At 41.9% G+C, this 26,408-nt stretch overlaps 1 protein-coding gene across 1 annotated transcript; it reads left to right on the forward strand.

The window, feature by feature from the left end:
- Positions 1 to 364: 364 nt before the first annotated feature.
- Positions 365 to 26,034, forward strand: smarcd1 (SWI/SNF related BAF chromatin remodeling complex subunit D1). Its single transcript, XM_083771997.1, has 13 exons — positions 365 to 568; positions 4,843 to 5,018; positions 7,508 to 7,550; positions 8,333 to 8,455; positions 10,838 to 10,960; positions 13,064 to 13,180; positions 14,262 to 14,363; positions 15,519 to 15,680; positions 16,883 to 16,980; positions 19,530 to 19,665; positions 20,927 to 21,049; positions 23,812 to 23,913; positions 24,442 to 26,034. The coding sequence occupies exons 1-13, from the start codon at positions 383 to 385 to the stop codon at positions 24,493 to 24,495; spliced, it is 1,545 nt and encodes a 514-aa protein (XP_083628123.1). The 5' UTR covers positions 365 to 382; the 3' UTR covers positions 24,496 to 26,034.
- Positions 26,035 to 26,408: the final 374 nt, after the last annotated feature.

Consider the following 26,408-nt stretch of genomic DNA (forward strand, 5'->3'; position numbering starts at 1 on the left):
CATTCTACATACTGTGAAATAAAAATGAATGAATGAATGAATGAATGAATGAATGAATCAATCAATCAATCAATCAATCAATCAATCAATCAATCAATCAATCCATCCTTTTTGGCTTGTTTTCCTAGACAGGGTAGCCTCGGTCCCAGGCTTACTTATCTGCGAAAAGAAACCAGAGACCAGACAGGGTCTAGGAAAACAAGCCAAAAAGGATGGATTGATTGATTGATTGATTGATTGATTCATTTTTAGTTCTCTCGCGTTCCTCACACAGCAGCGCTCACATATCAACGCTCACACGTCTCGTCTGCAGCCCGTCACCGTAGTATCGCGATAGTTTCTTCTTCCTCCCCCAGCGGTGCTGCTACCATTCGGAGGAGAGATGGCGGCTAGAGGTGGCTTTCAGTCGGCCCCAACGGGAGGCAGTGGCGGCGGAATGGGACCTGGACCTCCGGTACCGGGCGGAGGACCGGGCATGGGACCCGGGACTCCCACCGGGAGGATGGGACCCTCGCCGGGCGGCCAGAACCACATGTACCGCTCCCCGATGCCAGGGCCTGGATACCCGGTGAGCCACCGTCACTCACACACTCACTCACTCCATCCATCCATGGAGCATGTCTGCAAAGAACAAAGCCTTTCCAATCTGCTTTTGTCAGGGAGCTAATGGCGCTACTGATGCTAGCTAGAGGCTCTGTTACAATACAACTGTTATAATGGACACAAACACCCTGCTCGGTCTGATCACACGTTCTATTGGGTTGTAGTTTGGAACTGGGTTCGGGTTAGCAGCTACTAGCCAGCTAGTAGTTAGGTTAGTTAGCCAAATAACTTAGCCCGGCTAGCCTAGCTAACTTGCATAGCGCTCTTATTTGCCGAGCTATGCTTGAGTAGTTTGATTGTTTGATGCAATCTTAACTGTTGTGCAGGATGCTGACCTCATTGCCCTTTAAAAAAAAAATGTGTACAAAATACGTATTGAATGAGTTGGTGCACTAGCAGACATGTACGGTATGCTGTTATGGTAACCGTTTTTATGTAACAACATGCACTGCCCTCTTTTCAGGGCTAGCTTGCGCCCTATAGTCTACAACATTGCTTTTAATTGATTTTTTTTTTTTTTTTTTTTGTTATTCATGTCCTCACTGTATTGCATTACTGCTTGTTTTTTAATGTCGTTGCCTTGCTCTCCATTGTTCTGTAAAGCACTTTGAGCTGCATTTCATGTCATGAAAGGTGCTATACAAATAAAGTTTTATTATTATTATTATAGTTGGATGCTGGAGTTTTACTATAATGCAAGCTGATGTTATGCAGACGCTAGTAATTCATTTTATATTTCTGTTTTGGTAACACTTTATAACACTTGCCTCCTGGCTGGTATTCGGTTTAACTAGTGGGAGCAAGCGACGGATATCTTCTTTAGTTTGTGCAGTCAGCAATATTGTGCAGGGATCCCCAAACTTTCTTTCTCTCTCTCTCAATGATGTGGGCTGCAAATTTACATTAAAGGACCACTTTTCAACTTATCTTCATATAATTGGTCCTCACTAATGTTCATGATAAAATACCACTTATTTTTCTACTCAGTCTTGGTCTCATAGGAGGACTGTGGGCAGTTTCTTTTATATTTATATTTTATTATCGTGAGAATGCCTTCCATTATCGCATTGCAACTTTTCACGAATAGTAAGCCTGCAGTTTCTATTAGCTTGGATTCCCCATCGATGATGTCACTGGGGGGTGTGGGGCGACAAGTTTCCATAGACATGAAATGGGCATGCTTCATTCCATAGAAGCTGCGTTTCCCTGGTCAAATGACGTTTGTGATGATCAGAGGAAGTTTTGATAAATGAAGTCCAGCTGTCATTCTGGGCCCCTTTGCCCGGAGAGAAAGATGTCCGTGTGCATCTCTTGAAAAAGTGGAGATAATTGACTAAATACACGTTCTTTTTTTTTTAAAGATTTTTTTGCGGCTTACGCCTTTTATTGATTTTTGAAGGGACAGACAGTAGGCTGACAGGAAACGGGAGAGAGATGGGGGGGATGACATGCAGTAAAGGCCGTGTCGGGCTCGGGAGTCGAACCCGCAGCACACTGCGACTGGATTACCAGTCAGGTGCCCAGACCGTTACGCCACGGCCTGGGCTAAATACACGTTTTGTGCCAGAACTTTCACATGGATATAAAACTAGAGGACCATATTTCACTCCACGTCTTTGGAATTATTTAATGGGTACAAACGGAGCATTTATCACATTTAGGCCGCCAATTTTACATCCGACCAGAAAGTAAGTACGACCGTTCTATGGCTCTTGTATGTGAAATACTGTATATACTGTATGAATCAACAAGAGCTGTTCTAGGGCTAAACTGCTCACAGCCATATGAGACACAGACTTGAGTACCGGTAGAATATTAAGAAGAAGAAAAATTTCGGCATTTTATCATGAACATTAGTGAGGACCAAATATATATGAAAGCAGGTTGAAAAGTGGTGAAGTGGTCCTTTAACCGGGGACACAGAAGGTTTTTGTTGAATGGGTTAAACCCAAGCCCCCAGTAAGGCTATCCAACGTTGAAGCTGCCACTACCTACTGGAGAAATGTGGAATTGCAGCACTTTCATGGAGGTGGACGGATGTTCATGACATCACGTGCGTATGCCCGGACCTCAAAATTGAGGTCATAGACAAATTGAGGCCCATAGACAAATAATGCACTTCCGGAAATTGTCTGTCTGTCGCCCGGTACTGTCTGACAGCCCTCCCACTATCCACAAGGAGGAGCAGTGCACCAAAGCATTATGGGAATTGTAGTCCAGGAAGGAAGTGAGCCCAGTGTCCATGACATCATAGACACTGGGCTCACTGCTAAAATCAAAAATATCTAAAACCACATAGTACACACATAAATACCCCCAGGAAAGTGTTCTAGATCTTCTAAACGTCATTAACATGTTTCTTTTAGCAAAAAGGGTCCATTTAAAGTAGACATGCTGTCAGCTACTAGGATAACCATCTTGCCTTGGATTTACCTCATCTAATTTACATGTATATCACAATGATGGAGAAGTCTCTTTCTTTTTCTTCAAGTCATTGCAGCTTACTGACATTCTAAGAGCAACTTTCTGTTTGTTCCACTTTCTCCCCTGTCCTTGACTGCTTTCACACACACACAAAAGCATGCTGTGGCAACATAATCAAGAGCCTCATACTCGAGGTAACTCATGCAATTCTTCTCCAGAAAGCCAAGGTTGCGCTGAAGCTGTGAAAAGAGTGCTGAATGAATTGCATGGAATTTCTCTTGGCACATTCTATCGTTCCCGTGCAGGCGTGCACTACACTACTTTTTACATCACAATTTCTTTTTTATATTTGTATTTTTTATGTTCTGTTGAGTGCATGTATGGTTGTGCCCATTCCACTGCAGCCTAAACGGTCCACATTTCTGTCAAAATCAAATATAGTAAGTTAGTATTCCACTTTTATATGCCGTCAAGCAATAGGCAAATCACTACGGTATCTTTAGAGCTGAGCATAGATGTGATTTGCGCTCTGAATAACGGAGAGCACAAACATTAGGAAAACTGGGTGCTGTTTTTAGGTAGTCACATTTTGACTGCATAGCTGATCATCATCAACCCTAATAAAAAATACCTTTTTACGTCAGCTGCCAGTGTATGGGCTACTGGTGTCCAATGTACATCCATCTCGCTCTCTTCTCTTTCCAACCTACCCTCCAACCGAAGGGCAGTGTCTAACTGAAGCTGTTGTACAGCGAGAGAGAGAGAGAGAGAGAGAGAAAGAGAGAGAGGTGGAGGGACTCGGAAGGTGCCTTAGCCTCTCTGGATTGAGATTTGCACGTTCAATACAAGAGTGTCTGCTGAAGAGAAAAGGGGAGATCAGTAATTTGTCATTCATCTGCGGCTTTTATCATGCAGTCAGACACACGAAGCCGTCTGTTTGAATTCCTATCAGATGTTGTGGTGAGTTGGATGGGTGGGTGGGTCGGGGAGTATTGTCAATGTTTTTGCAATAATTACTTGACATGCACATTTGAGATACCTCTCATTGTGAAAGGGGGCATGCACAAGTGTATCCTATAAGGTAGCTGCTGTGGCAGAATCTATGATTGACCATTTCTATACAAATGATACATTCTTTTTCTTCCACTATTGCCTTACTTATCGTCTGTGTTAAGCCTAAGGGTCGGGTTGGGACCAAACTGTTTTTAAGTTGAGTTTCAATGAGTTGCTTTGGTGTGATCTACCTTAAAAAACGTTTTGTACCACTCCCAACCTAATAGTCAATGCTGCCTAGACATTCCAAGTTTTCTTTTGCTCTGTTGGTGATTACTGATGCAAGCATATAAACGTTTTATACCTAGAATACCTACGTTTATATAAATAGTTGTTGGACTTTGTGTCGTGTCCTCTGGCTCCTTTTAAAATGCATGTGTGGCACAATGCATACTAACTTTGAAGAATCAATTTACTGAACAGAAGCACTCAGACATTTTAGTGCTTTTTAGCCTTTGTTTGGACTTTTTCTGGGGGGGTTTTCAGCCGTTGTATCAAATTGTAATTAACTGCCAAGTTGTATTTTCGCCACGGACCATCACATTGTAAATGAACAATCGTGCTTATACTCCAGACTCAAGTCTATGATCAAATCTTGATTTTTTAAAAATCTCCTTTTATTTATATCAGTGTGCTGTGCCCTCAACTCTGTCAATTGATGGACTTGAGACTTGTTGAGAAGGGACACTTGACCACCACACTGCTCCAGCAAAGGATCTGCTCACCCCCGAAAATTAACCGAAATCTTTGGTTCCTATCCAGAGACCTGGCATGCCCCCATCCAACCGCATGACGCCCCAGGGACCGGCCATGGGCCCTCCGGGATATGGTAACAGCCCTGTGTCCCGCCCTGGGATGCCTGGGGTCATGGACCCATCTCGCAAGAGGCCTGCACCCCAGCAGATCCAACAGGTCCAGCAGCAGAACCGCAACCAGCAGTAAGTTCCCACTGGTTAGCACGTGTCATTTCAGGGCCTTCTGTTCCAGAGCACTGGGTATGGCTGTCACGATCACACATTTAAGTTGACAATTAATTGGCATACAAATTATTGCAATTTACGATTTAATTGTGTTCTTTTTTTGGCATTGAGCTTTGATATGAATATAAATTACATTTCAGATTGCTTTAAAGGCTTCGTAATAAAAAATTGCAGATATGACTAATGTATAAAAATAAATGACTGACATTTAATCATTTTAAACTTAAAAAGCTTTTTTACCTCAAATAATTGCCATTAGATCATGTAATAAATAAGTGATTATATAAAGGTGACGGGCCTATTAGTATGGCTATAGTACTATCAGTAAAGTGTCATGTCAGTTCACTGGGTTTATGAAACAAACTTGAGTAAATGTTTTTAACCCATTTAGACCTGAGGTCAATTTGCTCTTCACCAAGTCCCTCCCCAACCCATCCTTGTCCAATAGGCACGTTAGCAGTGAAGAAAGCTTGACCTCCATAGCAACCGTTGCTAAACTATTTGGATTGGCAATTGGCATTGGACAATTGCTTTTTGGGGTGGGATTTAGTGAAGGGCTAATTCTACAAAATCCTCTTCTTCTAAATCCTGACAGTTTTCTGAAAAACCTAGGTTTCATGTCAAGGACCCCAAGAATTATCTGTATTTGGCTGCCGGTCCCATCTGAAAATATTAAGTTCTATAGGAACTCCCCCAGAAGCAAAGATTTAAAGAGTTTTAAAGAGTTAAAACGCACTGAAAGAATATATTCAAAGATTTGCGACATATTAATTGCATATCGTACAAGCTTGTAGCGCTGCACTTGGTGCCGTGCTATGAGCTTGTAGATCTGCTATTTTTCAATAGCTTAATTATAACATAATGCTTAAAACACCAAAAGGGGTTCCCGTTCAGGATGGGTTAAATCTTTATGTTCTGCCTGAATATGTGGAACTTTATACCTCAGTCAGAGCTCTAGGCCCGGTCTGCTGGCAAGTTGCCCCTGGACTTGATTCCCAAAGATTCCCAAAGCTAGACTAAAAACCAGGGGTGACTGTTCCTTTGCAGCTGCCACCAGGTTCCACCCCTTTCCCCATTAGAAGTGGTCAGGCTATCTTGGGGGTTTTAAATCTCTTCTCAAGACTCATTTATTGTTTTACTTAATGGGATATTATATCAACTAGTCCTTAGTACTCTTACCCGTTCAAATATATTATGAACACCAATGTACAGGTATGGGCACAAAATTAATGTTATTATTAAGCAGGTGGTCCGCGGACCCCCAAGTGGTCCGAAGCATGCCGTTGAACGAGGTGTCTTTCTCACACACAGGCACATGCGTGCGCACACACAAGCCACACACACACACACTGCAATGTCCGTTTTGGCGTGTTGTAGAAGTTAGGAGAGTCCATATTTTGTTTAGTAGTTAAATGGATCAATGTACAGATGTTCACGGCCAAAAATATGAGTGTTATGAGGCTTGGAGTGTCCCAAGGGTATGCTAAGGGAACAAAATTTGATAGGCAACGAATGATGGTGTAACGCAACCACTTCTTCCCAATATGCCTTGCACTGCGTGACTGGCATGTCAGACATTCGGTTTATTATTTATCAGATAACGAGCCTGTTGTGTTCTGTTGATGCCTTCTATGTACAGCATGTTCGATGCAACGGCTTGTTTGATTTGAAATGTGTTTTATTATGACTAGGGCTGCACAATTATTCCAAATATTTAAAATCACAATTTATTTGTTTCACAGTTACATAATCGTGAAACTTTGCAGTCAGGTACCCTGAGGCGCAATAAAATTACCAGAGGCCATTACATAGCATTTGACTAAAGATGTGGTTCCAATGAACAACAATGGCATTAAATACAAAATAAAACATGTAGCCATCATACACTATCTTGCAGCCCTAGTTAACTTTTTCCGCGCTAGTGGCCGCTAGCACGTCAGTGCAAGACGTTTTTGAAAGAACTCATAAAATGGACGACAATCAGTTCCGGTTCAAACACCATCCACTAGCTATTTCACAGGTCAGGTGGAGATGTGAGCCGATCGGGGAATAATTGTTTTTGTCTCATCCAAGTCAAATTAAGCTCTAATCAAGCCCCGAATATCGCATTTTAAGCATATTATGATCAATAATGCACATAAAGACCGCGCGTGTGCGTGCACGTGAGTATTTTGGCTGTTTTTAGGTAAAAGTCACTGTCCGTTAGCATAAGAATGCTAATCATGCTAATTATATATTTATTTACCGCTGGATAATGGGGAATAAAACAAATCTCTGGATGCCGGGCATGGCATCCATTGCAAAGGTGAATTAATCTCGTTTTCTCGGGGCCGGTGCGGAACCAGTTAAGTGGCGGTACGTGTCCACAGTGTTCAGGGTAATCTATAAAACTAATCATTCTCTTCTAACTTGCATACTTTAATAATAATCTTTAATGTTTTTTTTAGCACAAAGAAGAAGAAGATGGCTGACAAAATTCTACCTCAGAGGGTGAGTATTAAACAAATTACTCATTGCTGGCTGTGATTGTGGGGTTCATTAAAACAAAGCCACGAGTGAATCGGAATGTATCGTCTTGACAGTTGCTTGGTAATGTTTGTGCAAGCTGCACAGAGAAAGTCTTGGTCCTTTATTTAATCAAGTTAATTTGTCTTAAATCTTATTCTAATTAAATGAACACATGTGGCTCATCGGGCTGTGTACTACACTGTGGTAGACTTCATAGTCATCCACCCCTACTCATTGCATTATCAAAATCAGAATCTGCTTTACGTCACAGATTTTACAGAGTAAAAATATTAGGTTTTGTGCATGGTTCCCCTCGTGTCGCTTTTTCAACAGAAGAGAAAGGGAGACAAAGGGGGGAGATCAATAAATGAAGAAACAAAGTAAAATAAATCAACATATTTTTACATAAACTGGAGATAAGGTATAAACTAAAGGTTTGTGTATGGCAACAGGCACTATATATATATATATATATATATATATATATATATATATACATACATACATACACATACCCACCCACCCTGTTGGTCAAGCTGGTAGAATAAAAGAGTGAACACACAAAAGACAAAAGTAAATGCGTTGTAAATGGGATTAACGTGCAAATGTCAACCGCATAATTATTATAAAAAATGACACAATGACATAATCCTGTGCATTTCCATGATGTGGAGCAAATCAATTTATGGGGAATTTCCTCTGTTCCACTATCTACTGCCAGTAGATGGCCTGAAAGACCTCTGTGTGTGTTTGTCCTGTCTCAGATCAGAGAGCTGGTCCCAGAGTCTCAGGCTTACATGGATCTGCTGGCCTTTGAGAGGAAACTGGACCAGACCATTATGCGCAAGAGACTGGACATCCAGGAGGCTCTCAAGAGGCCCATTAAGGTAAGGATCGGAGAACCTTTGCTTCCACTGAAATGATTCACTTCTAATTTAATTCCTGTATCACTCAGGGGTCTGGTTCAGGGCATTTCCATTGCACTTACTCCAGGACCTGGCTAAGATATCTATGCACTTAATTTAGCGGAGAATATCTCAACTGTTCTTGGCTAATATGACCGCTGCGAACAACTTAGGAACTGTGAAAATGTCTCTATCCGGGGCGAAATACCCGGAAATGACCACACCAGACAGCTACTTCAAACATGGCTCTATCTTCCAAACTGTTTGTGTGACAGATTTCCTGAGATGCTCAAAATGTTCAGAATACTCATGTTTGAATACTCAATAGACCATTATGCACACGGCGGTCATCTTTCCACAAGTTAATGGCAGGGTGGAAACTAGGCGCAATTTGCCATTGACCGTCCATACATCCAAACAGACAAAGTCCTATCTAATTGTATTAAATTATGTCAAACTCACCAACATTGCAGCTGTACGAAAAGCTTGAATGATGCTCTTTCTATCTGCAAAGTGTTTGTTTCATAAAAATCCACCATAGAGATGTTATGAGCTACTTTATGTCAAGAAATTCCATGTTTGAGCACCACTCCATTCCATGCAGGTGACTTTTTCCAAGTGATGGAGTTTGGAAGCGCTCCCTTTTAGTAACGCAACATCCTGCTGCCTCCTGCATTATGTGCAAATTCAAAACAAGTGGTACGCAGTAGGGCTGTCAGTTCACCTCTATAATCCCATTCGAATTTCATTGCTTTATTATTTTTAATATTCGAAAATTTACATCATTCATTTTTGCTCATTATATAGCCTACCGTATACACGGAATATTTTTTCTCTGTCCACTAGAGGGCCCCCCATCCAAACACCAAAGATATTTTTCCAACATGAATTAATGATTGGCACGGCAAAAAAATATTAATAGCCTATAATATATATCTATAATGCACTTCACTAGTGCACTTAGACAGTGAACTTTCAAACCAGCAATACAGCAGTTGTTTCTCTATTTTAACAGAACAGTGTGGCAGTGGCTATCACGATGAACAGGCCAGCTCATATAGTCTGCAGATTACGTTTTCTCTAATGTTATTTAATATTAAATCCAACAGATCGATTGATAGAGTAGGACCGGTAGCGACAGCCCTGCCCCCCTGCTATTCATTTCAATGGAAGTTGCTCACTCCTCTAAATGGCTGGAAGGCAAGAAGCGGCCGGGCCGATTCAACACCGGTAGATTCGTTATTCAAATACATTAAGCGATCGGGTAAAATATAAAACAAAATAAAAATATGAAATAGAATGAATAAATGATGAAAGCTACTTTCAAATGGTAATTTTAGCATTCGAATATGTAATATTTATTTTAATTTTCGAATTTCTTTCACATTATGAAATTGGTTCTCACAGCCCTAGTGCTCTGAGTGATGATTCAATGAGCGCTTCCAAACTCCAATACTTAGAAAGAAATCACCTGCAAGGAATTTCTTGACGTAAAGTAGCTCATAACATCATTAACATCTACATCTAACGTCTACCGTGGACTTTTATGAAACAAACACTTTGCATATGGAAAGAGGATAATTAAAGCTTTTCGTACAGCTGCAATGTTGGTGAGTTTGACATAATTTAATACAATTAGATCGGACTTTGTCTGTTTGGATGTCTGGGCGGTCATTGGCAAATTGTGGCTAGTTTCCACCCTGCCATTAACTTATGGAAAGATGACCGCCGTGTCCATATGGTCTATTGAGTATTCAAACATAAGTATTCTGAACATTTTGAGCATCTCTGAACATCTGTAGCTTCAACGGTTTAGAAGAGAGAGCCATGTTTTAAGTGGCGGTTATTTAAAAAAAGGGTGTGGTCGTTTTGGGGTATTTCGCCCCGGATAGAGAATTTTTCCACAGTTCTCAAGTTGTTCTCAGCGGTCATATTGGCCAAGAACAGTTGAGATATCTTCCGCTAAATGAAGTGCATACATATCTTAGCCAGGTCCTGGCTAAGATATGTATGCACTTCATTGGACATTTAATAAATAGAAAACTGTTTGGCATAGTGCTTTTGCTTTACCTTATTATGTGCTTGCTTTTTTCGGTCGACCGGCGTTTTCTACCCATTTGAGCTACATTCTGCCAGCCACTTCTGTTACACTTTTGAAATGTGAACATTTATGGAATTCACAGTCTAGTCGGGGCCCTGGAACACCAGTTGAATGCAATTTATTTCATGGTGAAATTGAAAAACGGCACTATTTGTGACCAGTAGTCACAGGGCTTTGAAGAACCCTGGTTTAGACATTCTCACATTTTTAATCATGAAGAATCTATGACTCTAATGTTGCTTCTACTTATCGTCTGGTTCTAGCAAAAAAGAAAGCTTCGCATCTTCATTTCCAACACCTTCAACCCTGCCAAGCCTGATGCCGAAGATGGAGAGGGCACAGTTGCATCATGGGAGCTACGTGTAGAAGGCCGCCTCCTTGAAGATGTAAGACTGACACAATGGGGTCATTTCTGGATTAATGTCTGCCTGTATTTTCGTAGACCCAACCTTTCTTGTCGGCGCGAGAGTCACTTTTCACTTCAAACAGAATTCCCAAAGTTACACTATCTTATTAAAGGAATCTGTAATACTGTGTTACCAGTACTTAGTATTGTAATTTGTATGTTTAATTCCAAATTATTTGCATCTGCTGACAGTCGGATCTTGTAGAACAAAGGAAATCCTGCTCGCTTCACACACATAGCCATTTAAACTCTATATACAATTATACATAGTTGATTAGGGTTCCCCATTTGTCTGTACTTGGTCCCATCTTTTTCACAACGCGCCACAACAGGTTTTGAGCTTTTAGATCTATTTTTGCTGTATTTTCACAGAATGTTTGCCTATTATGACATGCCTAGAATAGGTAGTACAGTCAGGGCTCGACGTTTAGCATTTTTCCAAGTATACTATTTTAGGAGCACGATGAAAAGTTATCAAATGTGCTTTTGAGGGGCGCTAGACCCTCCTATATACAGCTTTAGTCCCCACAAGTCTCAATATTTGCTATTGACAATGAATGGAGAAATTAGGTCAAAATTCCGCTAAATATGACGTAAATTAAAATGTTAAACGCCATTGACATTTAAAGAACAATTTACGTCATATGTAAACGAGCAAATCGGCTAACAAATCACAATCAACAGGCATTCTGATTGGCCAGTATGAGATGATTCATGATGTATGATGATACATCATCACACAGGTGTGATTTTTCTTTAATAAAGTGATATGAGGTAGGGGCGGGCAATATGGCAAAATATATCACAATATCTTTTCAGAAATGATCACAATATTGATATTCATCTCGATATAATTTTTTTTTATATATAATCAAGGGGCGGGGAGGTGGGAGCAGAGGGGACAGATCTTCAAATGAACGCCGCATTGAGCCTCGACACGTTGGCTTGTAGCTCTGCTCTTTTTGGCGAACGACACCGCCGTTCAGTAATATAAATTTAAGTATAGAACCACGACTGCTGTAGAGCCTTGTCTTCATCACGATTGAATGGTCAAATTCTGTAGTCTCACCGGTGCTACAAATTGAAATTTACAACTCGCACGGTGCTATTTTTTGTAGCAAATGCGAGTACCTAGTCGCACAATCGAGCCCTGATTACAGTAGACGTTTATTTTACCTTTATTTTATTTCATTCAACAGTTTATGGGAACAATTGCATATATAACCATGCAATTTAAAAATGTTTGCTATAGACTATCTAGACTAATTGCTAGTAAATGTTGGCTTGAGCTGGCAAGTTGGTTTACCCTTATCAACTAACTTGTTATGGCCTAATGGCCAGTTGTCATTTGGGTCTTATTCCATTTTCATGGCTGGTAAGATGTTAAAAGTGGCCAACTAATTTGGGGCTTAACTATCCACTGTGTAGTCCGGAGTACAGAGGTACTTGGGGCTTAACTATCCACTGTGTAGTCCGGAGTACAGAGGTACTTGGGGCTTAACTATCCACTGTGTTGTCCCGTGTACAGAGGTACTTGGGGCTTAACTACCCACTGTGTAGTCCGGGGTACAGAGGTACTTGGGGCTTAACGATCCACTGTGTAGTCCGGGGTACAGAGGTACTTGGGTCTTAACTATCCACTGTGTTGTCCCGTGTACAGAGGTACTTGGGGCTTAACTATCCACTGTGTTGTCCCGTGTACAGAGGTACTTGGGGCTTAACTACCCACTGTGTAGTCCGGTGTACAGAGGTACTTGGGGCTTAACTATCCACTGTGTAGTCCGGAGTACAGAGGTACTTGGGGCTTAACTATCCACTGTGTAGTCCGGAGTACAGAGGTACTTGGGGCTTAACTATCCACTGTGTAGTCCGGAGTACAGAGGTACTTGGGGCTTAACTATCCACTGTGTAGTCCGGTGTACAGAGGTACTTGGGGCTTAACTATCCACTGTGTAGTCCGGTGTACAGAGGTACTTGGGGCTTAACTATCCACTGTGTAGTCCGGTGTACAGAGGTACTTGCTTTTTGCCTTGCTTGCTGGGCTACGTGACACATTTTACAGTGATGATGGTTTGTTTTCCAGACGGCTGTGTCCAAGTACGATGCCACCAAACAGAAAAGGAAGTTCTCTTCCTTCTTCAAGTCCCTGGTGATTGAGCTTGACAAGGATCTGTACGGCCCCGATAATCACCTAGTGGAAGTAAGACTACTCACAATAATTCTATTTAATCATATGCGTTTACAATTTTATTAAACCATTAAGACCTGAGACCAGATTCTACAAATGTCTTCTAAATCCTGACAGTTCTCTGAAGAATGTTTCTGTATCAGTGGTGCTCAAACTATTTCATGTCAAGGACCCCCAGAATTATATGTAATTGGCTGGCGGCCCCCATCTGAAAATATGTTGTTCCAGGGACCTCCCAGAAGCAAAGATATGAGTTCAAAACGTTTGCTGTGAACGAATATATTCACAGATTTGCAGTTATTTTCACGATTTTTCAAAAATAGCAGAACTAAGCTTGTAGTGTGGCACTCGGTGTCGCACTATGAGCTTGTAGATGTTCTATTTTTCAACAGCTAAAGTTTAAAACAATGGTTTAAGTGGTTAATAGCTATAAGGTGACACCGATGCGTCCTCCGGTCTATGGCTTAATCCAAGTGTGAGACCCCAGCACAGCATTATGCATGGTCGCAAAACCTGGCACTACTTGGTCTCATCCCCTTTTCTCTGCACCAGATCTCTGTCTTGGACCCTGGCGGGTCCATTTGGTTCTACGATATAAATCGGTGTTTCGGAGATAGAAATTCCAGGGGGCCCGTAGACTAATGCAGGTCAAACTGAGGGAACTTAAACGGGGTGGTGGGGTCCCTGGCATATCGCTTCAAATCTGACAAATGGGCGGTCCGCGGAGATAATTGGTGTCAATTTGGGGGTCCTCGATCTGTGCGTAGATCGAGGATATAACCTTATGATGAGCACTTTTACTTTTTACTGTATTATCTTGTGCCTATGTCTATGCACACGCACTTTTATGACCTATCGCATAGCACTTTAAACGCCTGCACTTTAATGGTTGTGTGCACCTTTTACTCTGGTATCCGCTATGTGAACTGTTTGTTGTCTGTACTGTTTCATTCATTGTTTAATGTACTGTCTATGCTGCAACCCAATTTGCCCTTCGGGGACACTAAATAAACTTGAACCTTGACATGACAAAGTTTGGGAACCACTGCTCTAGGACGGTCATAGATGATAATGACATGTTTTTTGTTTCCAGTGGCACAGGACTGCCACCACCCAGGAGACGGACGGTTTCCAGGTGAAGAGGCCTGGTGATGTGGGCGTTCGCTGCACCGTCCTGCTCATGCTGGACTACCAGGTAAAACAACACTTGCGTGTCGGTAAGACTCAAGCTTTCGTGAAAGCTGGTGTATTCTATCAGTGGTTTTCAACCGGAGGTCCCTGAGAGTGTTCCAGGTGGTCCCCAGCTAGGGATGGGTATCGTTAGGATTTTTGCGAATCCGGTTCCGGTTCTGCTTATCGATTCCGGTTTTTAACGGTTCCCTATTTCGGTTCCAAAATGGTATAAAATAACTTGAATAAGAGGTCAAATCAAATGTTTATTTACAGTAACAAAAAAGCTCAATGTCAATTTAAGACATGTATAATGAATAGTATAACATCCTCTCCTTTATTGAGCCATTTGTGGATAATATAGTGATTATTTTAAATATATCTGTATAATATCTATTCTGTATTTACCCAGGGCAATAGTGTTGTAGGCTACTTCTCTTATTACCAATAACAAATAAAAGCATGTCTGAGATATGAGAGCAACACACACACACACGATTGACTGGGCAAATTATGGGCATCGCTAATGAAGGAGGGGGGTGGAGGGGTGGCAGCGCATCTCCGGCCGATAGGTGAGAACGGGTTTTCCAATCGACGTGCTAATGGGATCATTGAAAACAGGCGGCTTGCATGCTGTGGTTTGCTACTAATAGAAATGTGCATGCACACGGGCTGCCCAAAGTAGGCTATCTTTTGTTGTTTTTTCGCCACGATTCGAAGTGATCACCATTTTACGCTCTCAAGAGTTAAACATTTGCATTTCTTAGTTTAGAAGAAATCTCCACAATTATAGAGAATGTAAAATAAGTATTCTTATCAACGTTTCAATACAGCATGGAATTGTGGACAAATTAATTAACAGACAACATATTCCTTCATCTCGGGTCTGAGAGTCAAAATCTCGTCAAATGGTGGTCCGTGGCTCAAAATGCCAAATAAATAATGGGCCCTGATATGAAGGGTTAAAAACCACTGTATTTCACCACTTTCCGGCATTTAGAGATTTTTAGAGAACAATTTACTGCTGTATATCTCTGGAGTAGTCCAACATGGTATTGCCTCCTTTAGTGTTCACCTACACCCTCATTCTCTGTCTCCTCTTATCGTCTTCTCCTAACTGCAACTCTTATCTCTCTCTGCACCATTCACTGACCCACCCCATTTCTCTGCCCCTTCCCAGCCTCCTCAGTTCAAGCTGGACCCCCGCCTGGCTCGCATGCTGGGCATCCACACCCAGACCCGGCCGGTCATCATCCAGGCCCTGTGGCAGTACGTCAAGACTCACAAGCTCCAGGACCCACATGAGCGCGAGTTCATCAACTGTGACAAATATCTGCAACAGGTGAGGGGGGGCCGTCCTTGCTGATGCAACATATGGAGGCACAGCATGTTGCCTATTCGTGTTTTTGTTTTTTTAACTAAAGTTTCTGCCAAGCCTCGATCTTGGCTGGGTGTTCCAGCAAACCATATTGTCCAAGGCTGATTTTTGGTTTCGTCAGATAACGTTTTTTTTCCCAACTGATTCTTGTAGCTTGGGGTCACCTCTTAAAAATTCAAGAGGGTGCCCGTTGATATCCCTTGGGCATTTTTTGTTATTAACCGCTAATGCACGAAACACAAAAAATCCACCCAAATTAGAGTGTTAATCTAAATTCATCAAATTAGCTTTCTACAGTGTTCATGAATGTGGAGATGCACAATGTATTTCATTTATGATTAATGCATTATTAATTAATGCATAATGACCCCTTCATGCCCGAAAACCACAAAATCCCATAAAATATATTCTTAGATTGTATGGACAATAATCAAGTGAAATGTATCAAATCTGCATTCTACAATCTGTATTAATGAAACTGTAGCATATTTATTTTCAGGTGGTGGCATATTAACATTGTAGGCCATCTATCTTGAGCATCTTGCACCAAACATCCACCAAACATTTCCCCCAAAAATAGCCTTTATAATAGCCTATTTCATGCAACGTTACTTAAATCCAAACCATCAAATTTACTTTCTCCAAGATGTTTTCATCCATGTGGTCATGTTCAATGTTTTGAGTACTTTAACCCCGTTAAATAATACTGGTCTATAGAACACAAATATTATTTCACTGAAATTAATAAACATACTCAGCTGAAAAAGTAGCATTTTTGTGTCCCTGAGTAAGACTCCCAACCCCAAATTGCTCCTAAGAATGTGTAAATGCATATTTACATGCACCTATATGCATAATACTATATTATATACATATAATGTGACCAAAAACACCCCAAAAGAGTGGGGACTATTCTATTCAAATTCTTGGTTGGTTTAAATAGTAATAATGATGTACTCTGCCGGGTCTAGCCTCCGCATCATGCATTATGTACAGATTAGAAACTCCATGGCTCTTAAATAAGCACTGAGGTCATTTTCATTACCACCATTCAGAGGCAGTTTGACAGAATTCAAAATAACTTTTCTCATCTTGTGGCAGAAGTAGTGGTGGGCACCATTAATTTGTCTTTGCTGTGATAACGGAGCGTGGATGTCATTTTGTAGATCTTCGAGACCCAGCGCATGAAGTTCTCAGAGATCCCTCAACGTTTGCATGCCCTCTTGATGCCCCCCGAGCCCATCATCATCAACCATGTCATCAGGTAATTATCAGAGGAAAATAATACCTTTTCCTTGGAAAACAAAGAAAATGTAATGGCATTTTGTTCATAAAGGCATACATTTGCGACTGATGGATGCGAGTACTTTTGAAACTAGGCAAACTATAGGTGTACATGGTTGAGTGGCATGATTCCTTCATGGCTTTCATTTGCAGTGTCTGGTAGTTCAGGTGTTTGTTTTTGCGTTTTCAACACCCTCTGTTAGACAAATATCCTGACTAATATTGGTCACTACAAATATTAAATCAGTAGTCAGAGGAACTAATTTACATTTCTCTTCGCACATAAGCATCTTGCATCACTGCTTTCCTTCAAAATAGAAGCTCTGGGGTGCCGGAAAGACATGGCCGCTTATACTCATGAGAAACAATAGTCTGCAACACTGGTATGAAAAACTCCACTCCAATGGTGATAATTAAAGTAATGGTCTCAGCTCCCTCACTAGGAGCTTTGGGACTTTATCATCTTTTTTATTTTCAACACGAAACAATTAATAAATGAGTCATCTGGAATTTCAAATTAGATTTTTGTTATCCATGACAATCTTTTTGTGTCCTATCCTGAAATCAATGTGTATTATTGTGCTTAAATATTGCATATTGTGTACACATTCTGTACCTGTTGTATTTTTGTATTTGTGTATATTTAAACCTGTCATGTTTATTATTATTATTGTGACATTGGAAACTGGTTAATTGGTTTGGGCTTAGGTGGCATGAGTCACCACCCATCGTTAGAGCCAATCAGTTTTACCCCTTCCTGTATATAGGTACACACCCATTCCCTGTCACATTATTCCTGAAGAAGATCCTAAAGCTAAATTCCAATACCGCAACTTTCACACTCGCTCACTCTCCTCGCGTCCTCCACTCGCTCCTCGGCTCCGCCCCCAGCGAGGAGGAGAGGAGGAGGAGAGGATTCTATGCGAGGACAGAGTGGTGGTCGAATTTTCCTCTGGAATCGGAATGTACTACGCTGTCATTTCAAAGCGACGGCACAATCCGCGATCACTAATGACGTGTATCAATTCAATTCAAAGGGCTTTATTGGCATGGGAAAACATACGTTGCCAAAGCAAAAGTGGTGTCACACAGCTGGATGGATCACTGGAACTCCGAAGTCCGAACAAAGCCGTACAGTCTACAGAATAGAATTCATCATTTTGTACATGTAACCGAGGGTCCGAGGCCAATGTGTATGTATTGGTAACATGTGCAAGGCAAGGCTATTTATTCCTGAAATAGTGAATAAGCGCCAGGATGCGCACACGTATAAATCACCCCCCCTCCTCCTCCGACAGTCAGTCCTCCTCCGCGGTCTTTGCAAATAACGGACACTATAACAGGAATTAGGTATAGTCTCTCTGACTTACATATTCAGTTCAGTCCACATATAAATATTTTTTTTTTCCATTTTTGTCACCGTCATTCATAGCAGTCTGTGCATTCAGGCATGCACAGAGATAAATTAACTATAGCTTTTGAGGTGCGCACAATATAGCCGGCCTAATTTATATATCCTACTTTTATTATGCTTCACACAACGCAATAAAGCCAGTGGCTTGTTGTGGTCCTTTCACTTTCACACAGTGCGTGCATGTGTGTGTTGGCCGTTGGGTCGGCGACTTCAGCCAGTCAGCCGGCCGGCAGCTAGTGGATGGGGGGGGGGGGGGGGGGGTGCACAGTATCGGGTTTCATCAGTGTTTTCTGTTCCACATGTGGAGGAGGCGGACTTATGTCACTGGAGAAGGAAAAAAAACATGTACACGTGATGCGGAAATCCGCTGCGAGGAGACAAAATACCCCACCGAGCCTGCACCTGATGTACACTCGCTCTATGCGGTCTCGGAGAGCTCACTCGGCTCCTCCACTCGACTCTCCTCTCCTCCTCGATGGAGCGCTTTAACAATCGGAACGTTAACCATTTCCGGGTCACGCTGGAATGACCCCGAGTGACCGAGTGGGAGTGAGCGAGTGTCCGAGATTTTGGGTATTGGAATTTAGCTTAAGGGATCGAAACGTTGAGTCAAATAAACCAGTGGAGCTGAGTTGTTGCAGACTCTATTTTTTCTCTTGTACTGCCTTTTGTCTAGCACCTGGGCTAGAGTGGAGGTGCATGCTCTATTTCCTTCGCTTATACTCATGATCCATGATCCAAAAAGCGTTCCTATTTTGAACGAGAGGCATGTTGAAGTCAGAATTTAAGCGTTTAGTATATCCACAAGTAAGACGCGCAAACGCGGGAAGCTAACGCAGCTCGTGTGTGTGTGGTTGTGTGTGTGTGTGTGTGTGTGTGTGTGTGTGTGTGTGTGTGTGTGTGTGTGTGCTACAGCTGCGCCCTGTGTGTGTGTGTGTGTGCTACAGCTGCGCCCTCTGGTGGCGGGCGGGTGGTGTAACAGCGTGACACACACACACACACACACACACACAGACATTCAGCCCTTGCTGTCATAGTAAGTGGCTCACTGCGTTCGCAATCAGATCAAAACCACGGAGATGAAACTAAAGATGGATCTGTGTGTTACTCTGCAGTGTGGACCCGAATGACCAAAAGAAGACTGCCTGCTACGACATTGATGTAGAGGTGGACGACACCCTGAAGACTCAGATGAACTCCTTCCTCCTCTCCACAGCCAGTCAGCAAGAAATAGCCGGCCTGGACAACAAGGTAATATATACCACAGGATTTCAAAGTGGGGGAAGGGCTATTTCCCCCAGAATTTATTTATTTGCATCGAAATGAAAGCATCAATACTTTCGGTATTGAAATATATGTATTTAATTGGCTGGGTGACAAAAAAACTTGTTGCAGTTACAGACGAGTTGAAGTTGTGTTCAATCCCCCCCCCCCCTTACGCTGTAAATATCAGCCCAGGAGCAGGCTTGTCTGCCTGAGAAAACACTCAAAAATATTGCGTCTGTGTGCCCTCTTTATCTGATGATCGATCGATTATTATTTATTGCTCACTTCTACGCGTGCTCTGAGATGCTCTCAGGGCCTTAAGAAATGGACACTAATGTAATTGCGGTTCTGAGAATCCCAAATGACCGCTAGAGGTGTGGTGCTTAAAAAGAACGTGGCTTCTTCACAGATTTCCAAAATGTGATTGTTGCTCAGTTATAAATCACGTCGATTGGCTGTGTGACGACACGCTCCATCTTCTGTAACGATGCTAAAACCATGAGGCACAGCACGCGGACACCATTTTTGAGCAAATGGAAATTAATGTCTTTTCCCGACGATTTATGACCAAAGTTACATTTATCTGTCGCTTTTTAATTGTCCCAACGTTGAGGTCAGCTTGATCTTTGTGAGCTCCCCTCCATTAGCCATTACTGTGGCTGTAATCACGTTGATAATGGCGTGGAGCCAAACCTCCTCTACTGACAGAGTTCCTCCTGGGTGGTCTTTGTTCTGAGACTGGGTCAACAATGTCAATTATATTTGTTTATGGTTAATGGGCGCTGGCCCCGTTCGTATTGTACTATTTTTGAGTGATTCTCGTCACTGGACATGCTTTTCCTGCTTGCTGTATATCAAAGGCTTTTCTGAGAAGTTAATTGTTTTGTTCTCCTATACACGTGTTAGATCTACATGGTATGCTTTTTTTTTAAAGATTAGTTTTTGGCTTTTCTGCTTTTATTGGTAGTATCAAGAAGATAAACAGGAAAGGGGGGAGAGACATGCAGCTAAGGCATGAACGGGACTCGAACATGCGACAGGCTGTCAGGCCAAAGCCTATATGTCACAGCTACCAGATCCATAAAGCCACCAAGGCAAGCTATATAAGGCCATTTTAATTAATTAAAAATGTCTTGGAAAACAATTAAGTGGAATTACTGAATTGCCTGGTGATGGGACAGAAATCCAGCATGACTAATTCTTTGCAGATATTAACTGAATTGATAATGGGGTTTTTTCTCCACAGATCCACGAGACCATTGAGACCATCAACCAGCTGAAGACCCAGAGAGAGTTCATGCTGAGCTTTGCCAGAGATCCTCAGGGCTTTATCAACGACTGGTTGCAGTCGCAGTGCAGAGACCTCAAGGTAAGGCCTGTCAGTCATGGAGCCAATCAGGTGTTTAATGGCCTCGGTACCCTGCAGGCTTTTATTTTTGTTCGCATCGGCTCAAAAAAATTAAAGCCTGGGGGAACGAGATACATTTCCTGGTCTAGGAGTGGGAGTGAACTACAGTGCAGAGGGGCATCGCTCGAAATAATGGTGCCCAGGGGGGTGGAGGGGCTGGAGGGGGCAGGCGATCGATGAACCAATATTCTCCAGTGCTTGCTCCATGCGCGCCCACCCCTCTAGACCAGATAGCACACTGGCTGGGGACAGGCTAGGTGTTAAATAGAGGCACGGTGTTGCTAGGACATTGAAGGGATGGTTTACCAAAAAAAAAAGACTTATTTTGAATCGAATGTTGTGTTTTCGTGGACGCAGTCCCGTGAAATTGTTGCACGCGTGCTCGTTTCGTGCATACACCCGCCGGCGACTAGACCTGGATTGTGGTGAGCTTTTCTTTTTTATCACATGTTCACTCGGGCATATGCCGGTATTCCAGTATGAAACTTAAGCAAAAAGTGCATCCACACTATGTCCTCAAGGCAAACTTGCCCTCCTTTTCTTTTGGGGTTTAAATCCGTTAAAGGTTTTATGACATTCATTTTCATTTATTTTTCTTTTTTCTTTTTTTCTTTTAGGTTTTATGACCTCAATTACACCCAAAAAACTTTGAACATTCAGTGGATTTTCTGTGGTCTGAAGTTTTCTTTGGTGTTTGGAAGCCTTTTGAGCTACAATGAAAACAGGCAACACAGTGACATCTGTGGGCAAATCCCATTGACATATATGGGATTTGCAGGGTCTTACATCACTTACTGCCGGCAAATCAGAGCACCTGTTTGAGCCAGAAAACCCCAGATCACAGAAAATCTACTGAATGTTAAAAGTTCATTTTTTTGGGTGCAATTGAGATTAGAAAACTTAAAAATATAAGAACAATTCCAAAACCTTTTTTTTAATGTCACAATCCCTTTAAGCATTTGCGCTGGCACCCAGGGCCCTGCTGCACGATGGTGTTTTTGCCATTGAATATCGGAACATATAAATAAAAATCACACCCGTGTGAAGTGAGTGGTGCATCATCTCCGTGTGGGGGTCCCCGGAAGTTCCAGACCCACAGGATCACGGCCAGGGTGCCGGGCCAGTTCCGGCGAGCCGCCCCATGTCTGAAATGGTTGAGAAATGAGTTACCGTTTGGTGCTGCCTCTACTGTACCCTCTACTGTACTGTCACTGTACTGTACTGGCACACCAGAAATCATCATATATACAGTTAATGTGTGTTTGTGTGTGTTAGGTTGAGCACAGGTGGTGAAAAACAACCATGGTATTTTCGTGCTCACCCAGCCAGCCACACACATTACTCCGTACACCACTCAAAAAAGATCTCTTTTGGCTTCAGCAAAGATTGCACTGGGCCGATATAACTTAAATATACAAAGACCTGACTGACATTTAATATTGTTATACTTGTCTTGTACAAATATTGGACATGGCCCATCTACAAGCATTTTACTTTATGAAACATGCTAAATACATCACAAACGACAGGCCTGCTGATTGTCTGAAAGGGGTTCAATGGCAGGGTTAATACGGGTGTAAAAATGTTACAAAAGAAGTCATTAATTTACTACACTCAGTAGTACTGTTCAGACTTCAGATTCAGTTGGTGCAGCACTTTTGCACAATTTATACACAGCTATTTTTGCCATAGCTATGTGGTTATTCTAAAAATATTCTCATATAATTGTTTACTTTTTGCCCCTACCTGAGTACCAGTAGGGGGGAAAGTGGCGCTTTTGTGCCAGAAACAGAGAGAGAGAGTGATGCACTCTTGCCTGCTAATGAGCGAGAGAGAGAGAGAGAGAGAGAGAGAGAGAGGTGCAGGGGGTGGCGAGATTTTTTTCCCTAGGATTGCTGCGGGATTCGAGGAATTTAGAGCGCTGTGATTGGTTGTCAGTGGAGTAGGAAGCGCTGGGTTGTGTTTTGGACTGCACACAAGTGTTTATGCCTACTAGTACTCTAACCCTAACCCTAACTCTAACCCTAACTCTAACCCTAACCTAACCCTAACCTAACCCTAACCCTAACTCTAACCCTAACCCTAACTCTAACCCTAACCTAACTCTAACTCTAACTCTAACTCTAACCCTAACTCTAACTCTAACTCTAACCCTAACTCTAACTCTAAACATAACCACAAGCAGGGGAGCAACGCATCCTTCACCAACCTTAATCCAGTTTTTTTAATGCAACCTTAATCCAAAAACTATTAAAAAGTCTGCGGTTGTAAAAACAGTGGCGGCAGTGGGGCGCGAACCAGCGAAGTATTATTACAAGTCGGCGGAGTAGTCCACTAGGCTAGCGAGGCAGCTGGCAGAATGGGGTTTATGTTAGAAGGTGAGGTTCCGCCCGCCCCGCCCTACTACTAGTAGCCGGCGTGGTAAAACGAGCGCTCCTTCCCTGAGCTATCCTAGGGAAAATGATATAGCCAGGGGGAGAGGGGAGTTGTACCACTCAGTTCACACTGGTGTGATTTTTATTCTGCATGCGGCTGCAGTTGCAACAGAATTTCCCCCGAGAAAACTGTTTCAACTCAATTATCCTGTTGACTGTATCAATATTTGTTGTTTTTAATCGGCAACCCTTGCTACTGCCACGGCCTGCATTACAAGTGTAGTTGAGACTCTCGGATGACTTTCAAAAGTGCAAATGTCTAATTCTGTATTTTTTCACTGCAATCAGACCATGACGGATGTGGTCGGAAACCCGGAAGAAGAACGAAGGGCAGAGTTCTATTTCCAGCCCTGGGCCCAGGAGGCAGTGTGTCGCTACTTCTACTCCAAGGTAATCTGTCTTAGAACGCTTAACAACATGATGGCCATTTGGCTCCGATCTACGTCATGCTCAATATGGCTGCTCCTCTGCCAATATGCATGAGGTTTCCTATCCCCTCAAAGTTTTGCAGTTTCCCACATCACTGCGGACAACAGGTGTAATTTTATTTGATTATTTTGTAATTGCCAGCACCTCGTGTCCCTCTTTCTTTCTCCATTTCATCATCTGTTTTGGGTGAATTTTCCTACGGCTGTTGCCGTGCCCGTTTGGGGCATAGCCACCGCTAAGAACGTGTGTCCGTGGCACAGGCCGGTTCTAGGGAACCGATTTCAGTCGATTGGATGAAAGGTTCTTAAGCTGCTAATTTAGACTGAAGTAATTAAAGCGGTTCATGTTTGTATGTTTGGAATTGTAACAGCTGAAATCAATAATATATCAGTATTCCGATATTAACCTGAGGGCCACATTAAGTGATGCCGCCTGTGGCCGCCAGTTGCCCATGTATGACATACTGTATCTATGATAAATCTTTTCCAGGTGCAGCAGCGTCGTCAGGAGTTGGAGCAGGCTCTTGGGATCAGGAATACCTAAAAAGAGGCGCCAGGCCAAACGTGGAGACGTGCTGTGTGCTTTCAGAGTGTTTGTGAGCGTACAGAGGGAAATGTTCAAAGCGCTTTGACAAACCTAGATGGATTATAGATAATAGACCGCCTTTTCTGTTATGTTGGATATTTTTTCAAGCTTCATCACCACCACCCCGCTGCTCAGTGTGTATTGCAGTTATGTTCTTAACAATTTTTGTTTTTGTCACACCACAGCTCCCTGAGCACAATGTATTTTCTCTTGATTGCCTACGCCTTACCTGGAAGCATTCCTTTCATTTTGGATAGATTGTGCCCCCTGGCCCACACAGTACTGATTGTACACCCATGATAAACAGCGGGCAGTTGCACCAGCCGTTGCTTTCAAGTATCAAGTTTTTTTTTGTTTTTTGGGAACAGAATTCATAAATAATACACTCCCATTTTTGCCCCCCCAAAAGGTTAGTCATAAGTTTGGTATAGATGGTTAATGTGTTTGTAATCATTTATCTAGCCTACAGTGTGTGTATATCCATGTCAGTCTGTCATACAATTTCATTGTTCTGTTTTGATGGTTTGTGGCACAGTCCTCTTGTCTGAAATTGAAGATTTTACAACTTGACTATGGCAGAACATACACTGTTGGGACAGATCTGACAAAGTTGTTTAAAGGTTAATTAATAATTATTTGCCTGAACCTTTCTCAAAAGTACATAATTTAGCAACATTGTCTACAACCGCGTGTTGAAGGGGTCATTCAACTAAATATGAATTAAGCTTCATATTTTTCAGGGTGCCATTGATAAAAAAAAAAAAAAAAAAAAACTTTTTGTTAATGATCCTGTTTGTTTTGTCAAACAAATATATCAATATTTGTCTTGTTAGCTAGTACAGAATATCAAAAATTTAGCTAGTATAAGTACCTCTAGTCTATATAGTTTTGTAAATACTGAGCAAGGATAAACTGATGATTGATGTGAAGTAAAATTGTATCTGTTTTCCAGGCAGATGGTTCTCTTAACTCTGTCTATGCTCGGATAGTTTACGCAATATTTATATTATCGGTCCTCCTCGCTCAGTGAGCCCAATGGCTTTCTTCTTTATAACATGACTGTAGCAGTTGCATTTGATGAACCAATGCTCCATAATATGCTTTTTAGATTTGTGTATTTTAATTATTTGCAGAGAAGCCATATACACTTGAACAAGCGTGGTGCATTGGTCATGGAATGTAGCCTACCCTATTTAAAGAATTTCAGCTTTTGAATCGGTCTGATTTAAGAGCCATTAGCTGTCAAAGTCAAGTTGGAGGCCCTCATTTGAAAGGTTGGTTTTCATTCACTTTATGAATTTCAACAATACACTAATGTTTTCAGGGCTGATTAGTAAAATAGTTAATGTTCAATACATTTTCAGAACCACTAGAGTTAAATATAGACAACACTTGAGACTATAGTATTATTATCTTAAGACTTTTTCATGGACCAAACCTATTTTTCTGTATGTTCTAATCTTACGTTATAATAAAATAAAGGATATCTTAAAGTAACTTTTGCTTCGGTCTATTTCTGGTGGAAACAATTATGCATGTGGGTTGATAGATTTCAGTGTCATTGGGGGGGGGGGGGGGGGGGGGTTAGTGGGTCCACAGCAAAATACGAATAACCGCTTTAACCCTAATATACATAGCCTATAAATTATAGGGGCTGTGGGCTTGCCCTTTTTATCCTGAAAAGAACATTGTGAATTGCATCGTGGGGGTCCCTGCCTGGCACAATATTTTTTGATGGCGTTTGATTTGTTGTTGGCATCCAATCCAACATGCTTTAAAACGAACCTATGGTAAAACCAAAGTACAAGGCGATTATAAAATCAAATAAAATGGTGTCGGTAGTCTAGACTCAATTTGGAGTCACTCAAGGT

The sequence above is a fragment of the Protomyctophum parallelum genome, assembly GCF_964188405.1.
Source record: "Protomyctophum parallelum genome assembly, chromosome: 8".
NCBI lineage: Eukaryota > Metazoa > Chordata > Actinopteri > Myctophiformes > Myctophidae > Protomyctophum > Protomyctophum parallelum.

What these genes read in the sequence shown, in the direction of transcription:
- smarcd1 (XM_083771997.1), top strand. Translation starts at nt 383, where the DNA reads ATGGCGGCTAGAGGTGGCTTTCAGTCGGCCCCAACGGGAGGCAGTGGC. An exon ending in ACAAAATTCTACCTCAGAGG is followed by an intron (nt 7,551 to 8,332) that starts GTGAGTATTAAA and finishes GTCCTGTCTCAG; the next exon opens with ATCAGAGAGCTGGTCCCAGA. An exon ending in GTCGCTACTTCTACTCCAAG is followed by an intron (nt 23,914 to 24,441) that starts GTAATCTGTCTT and finishes AATCTTTTCCAG; the next exon opens with GTGCAGCAGCGTCGTCAGGA.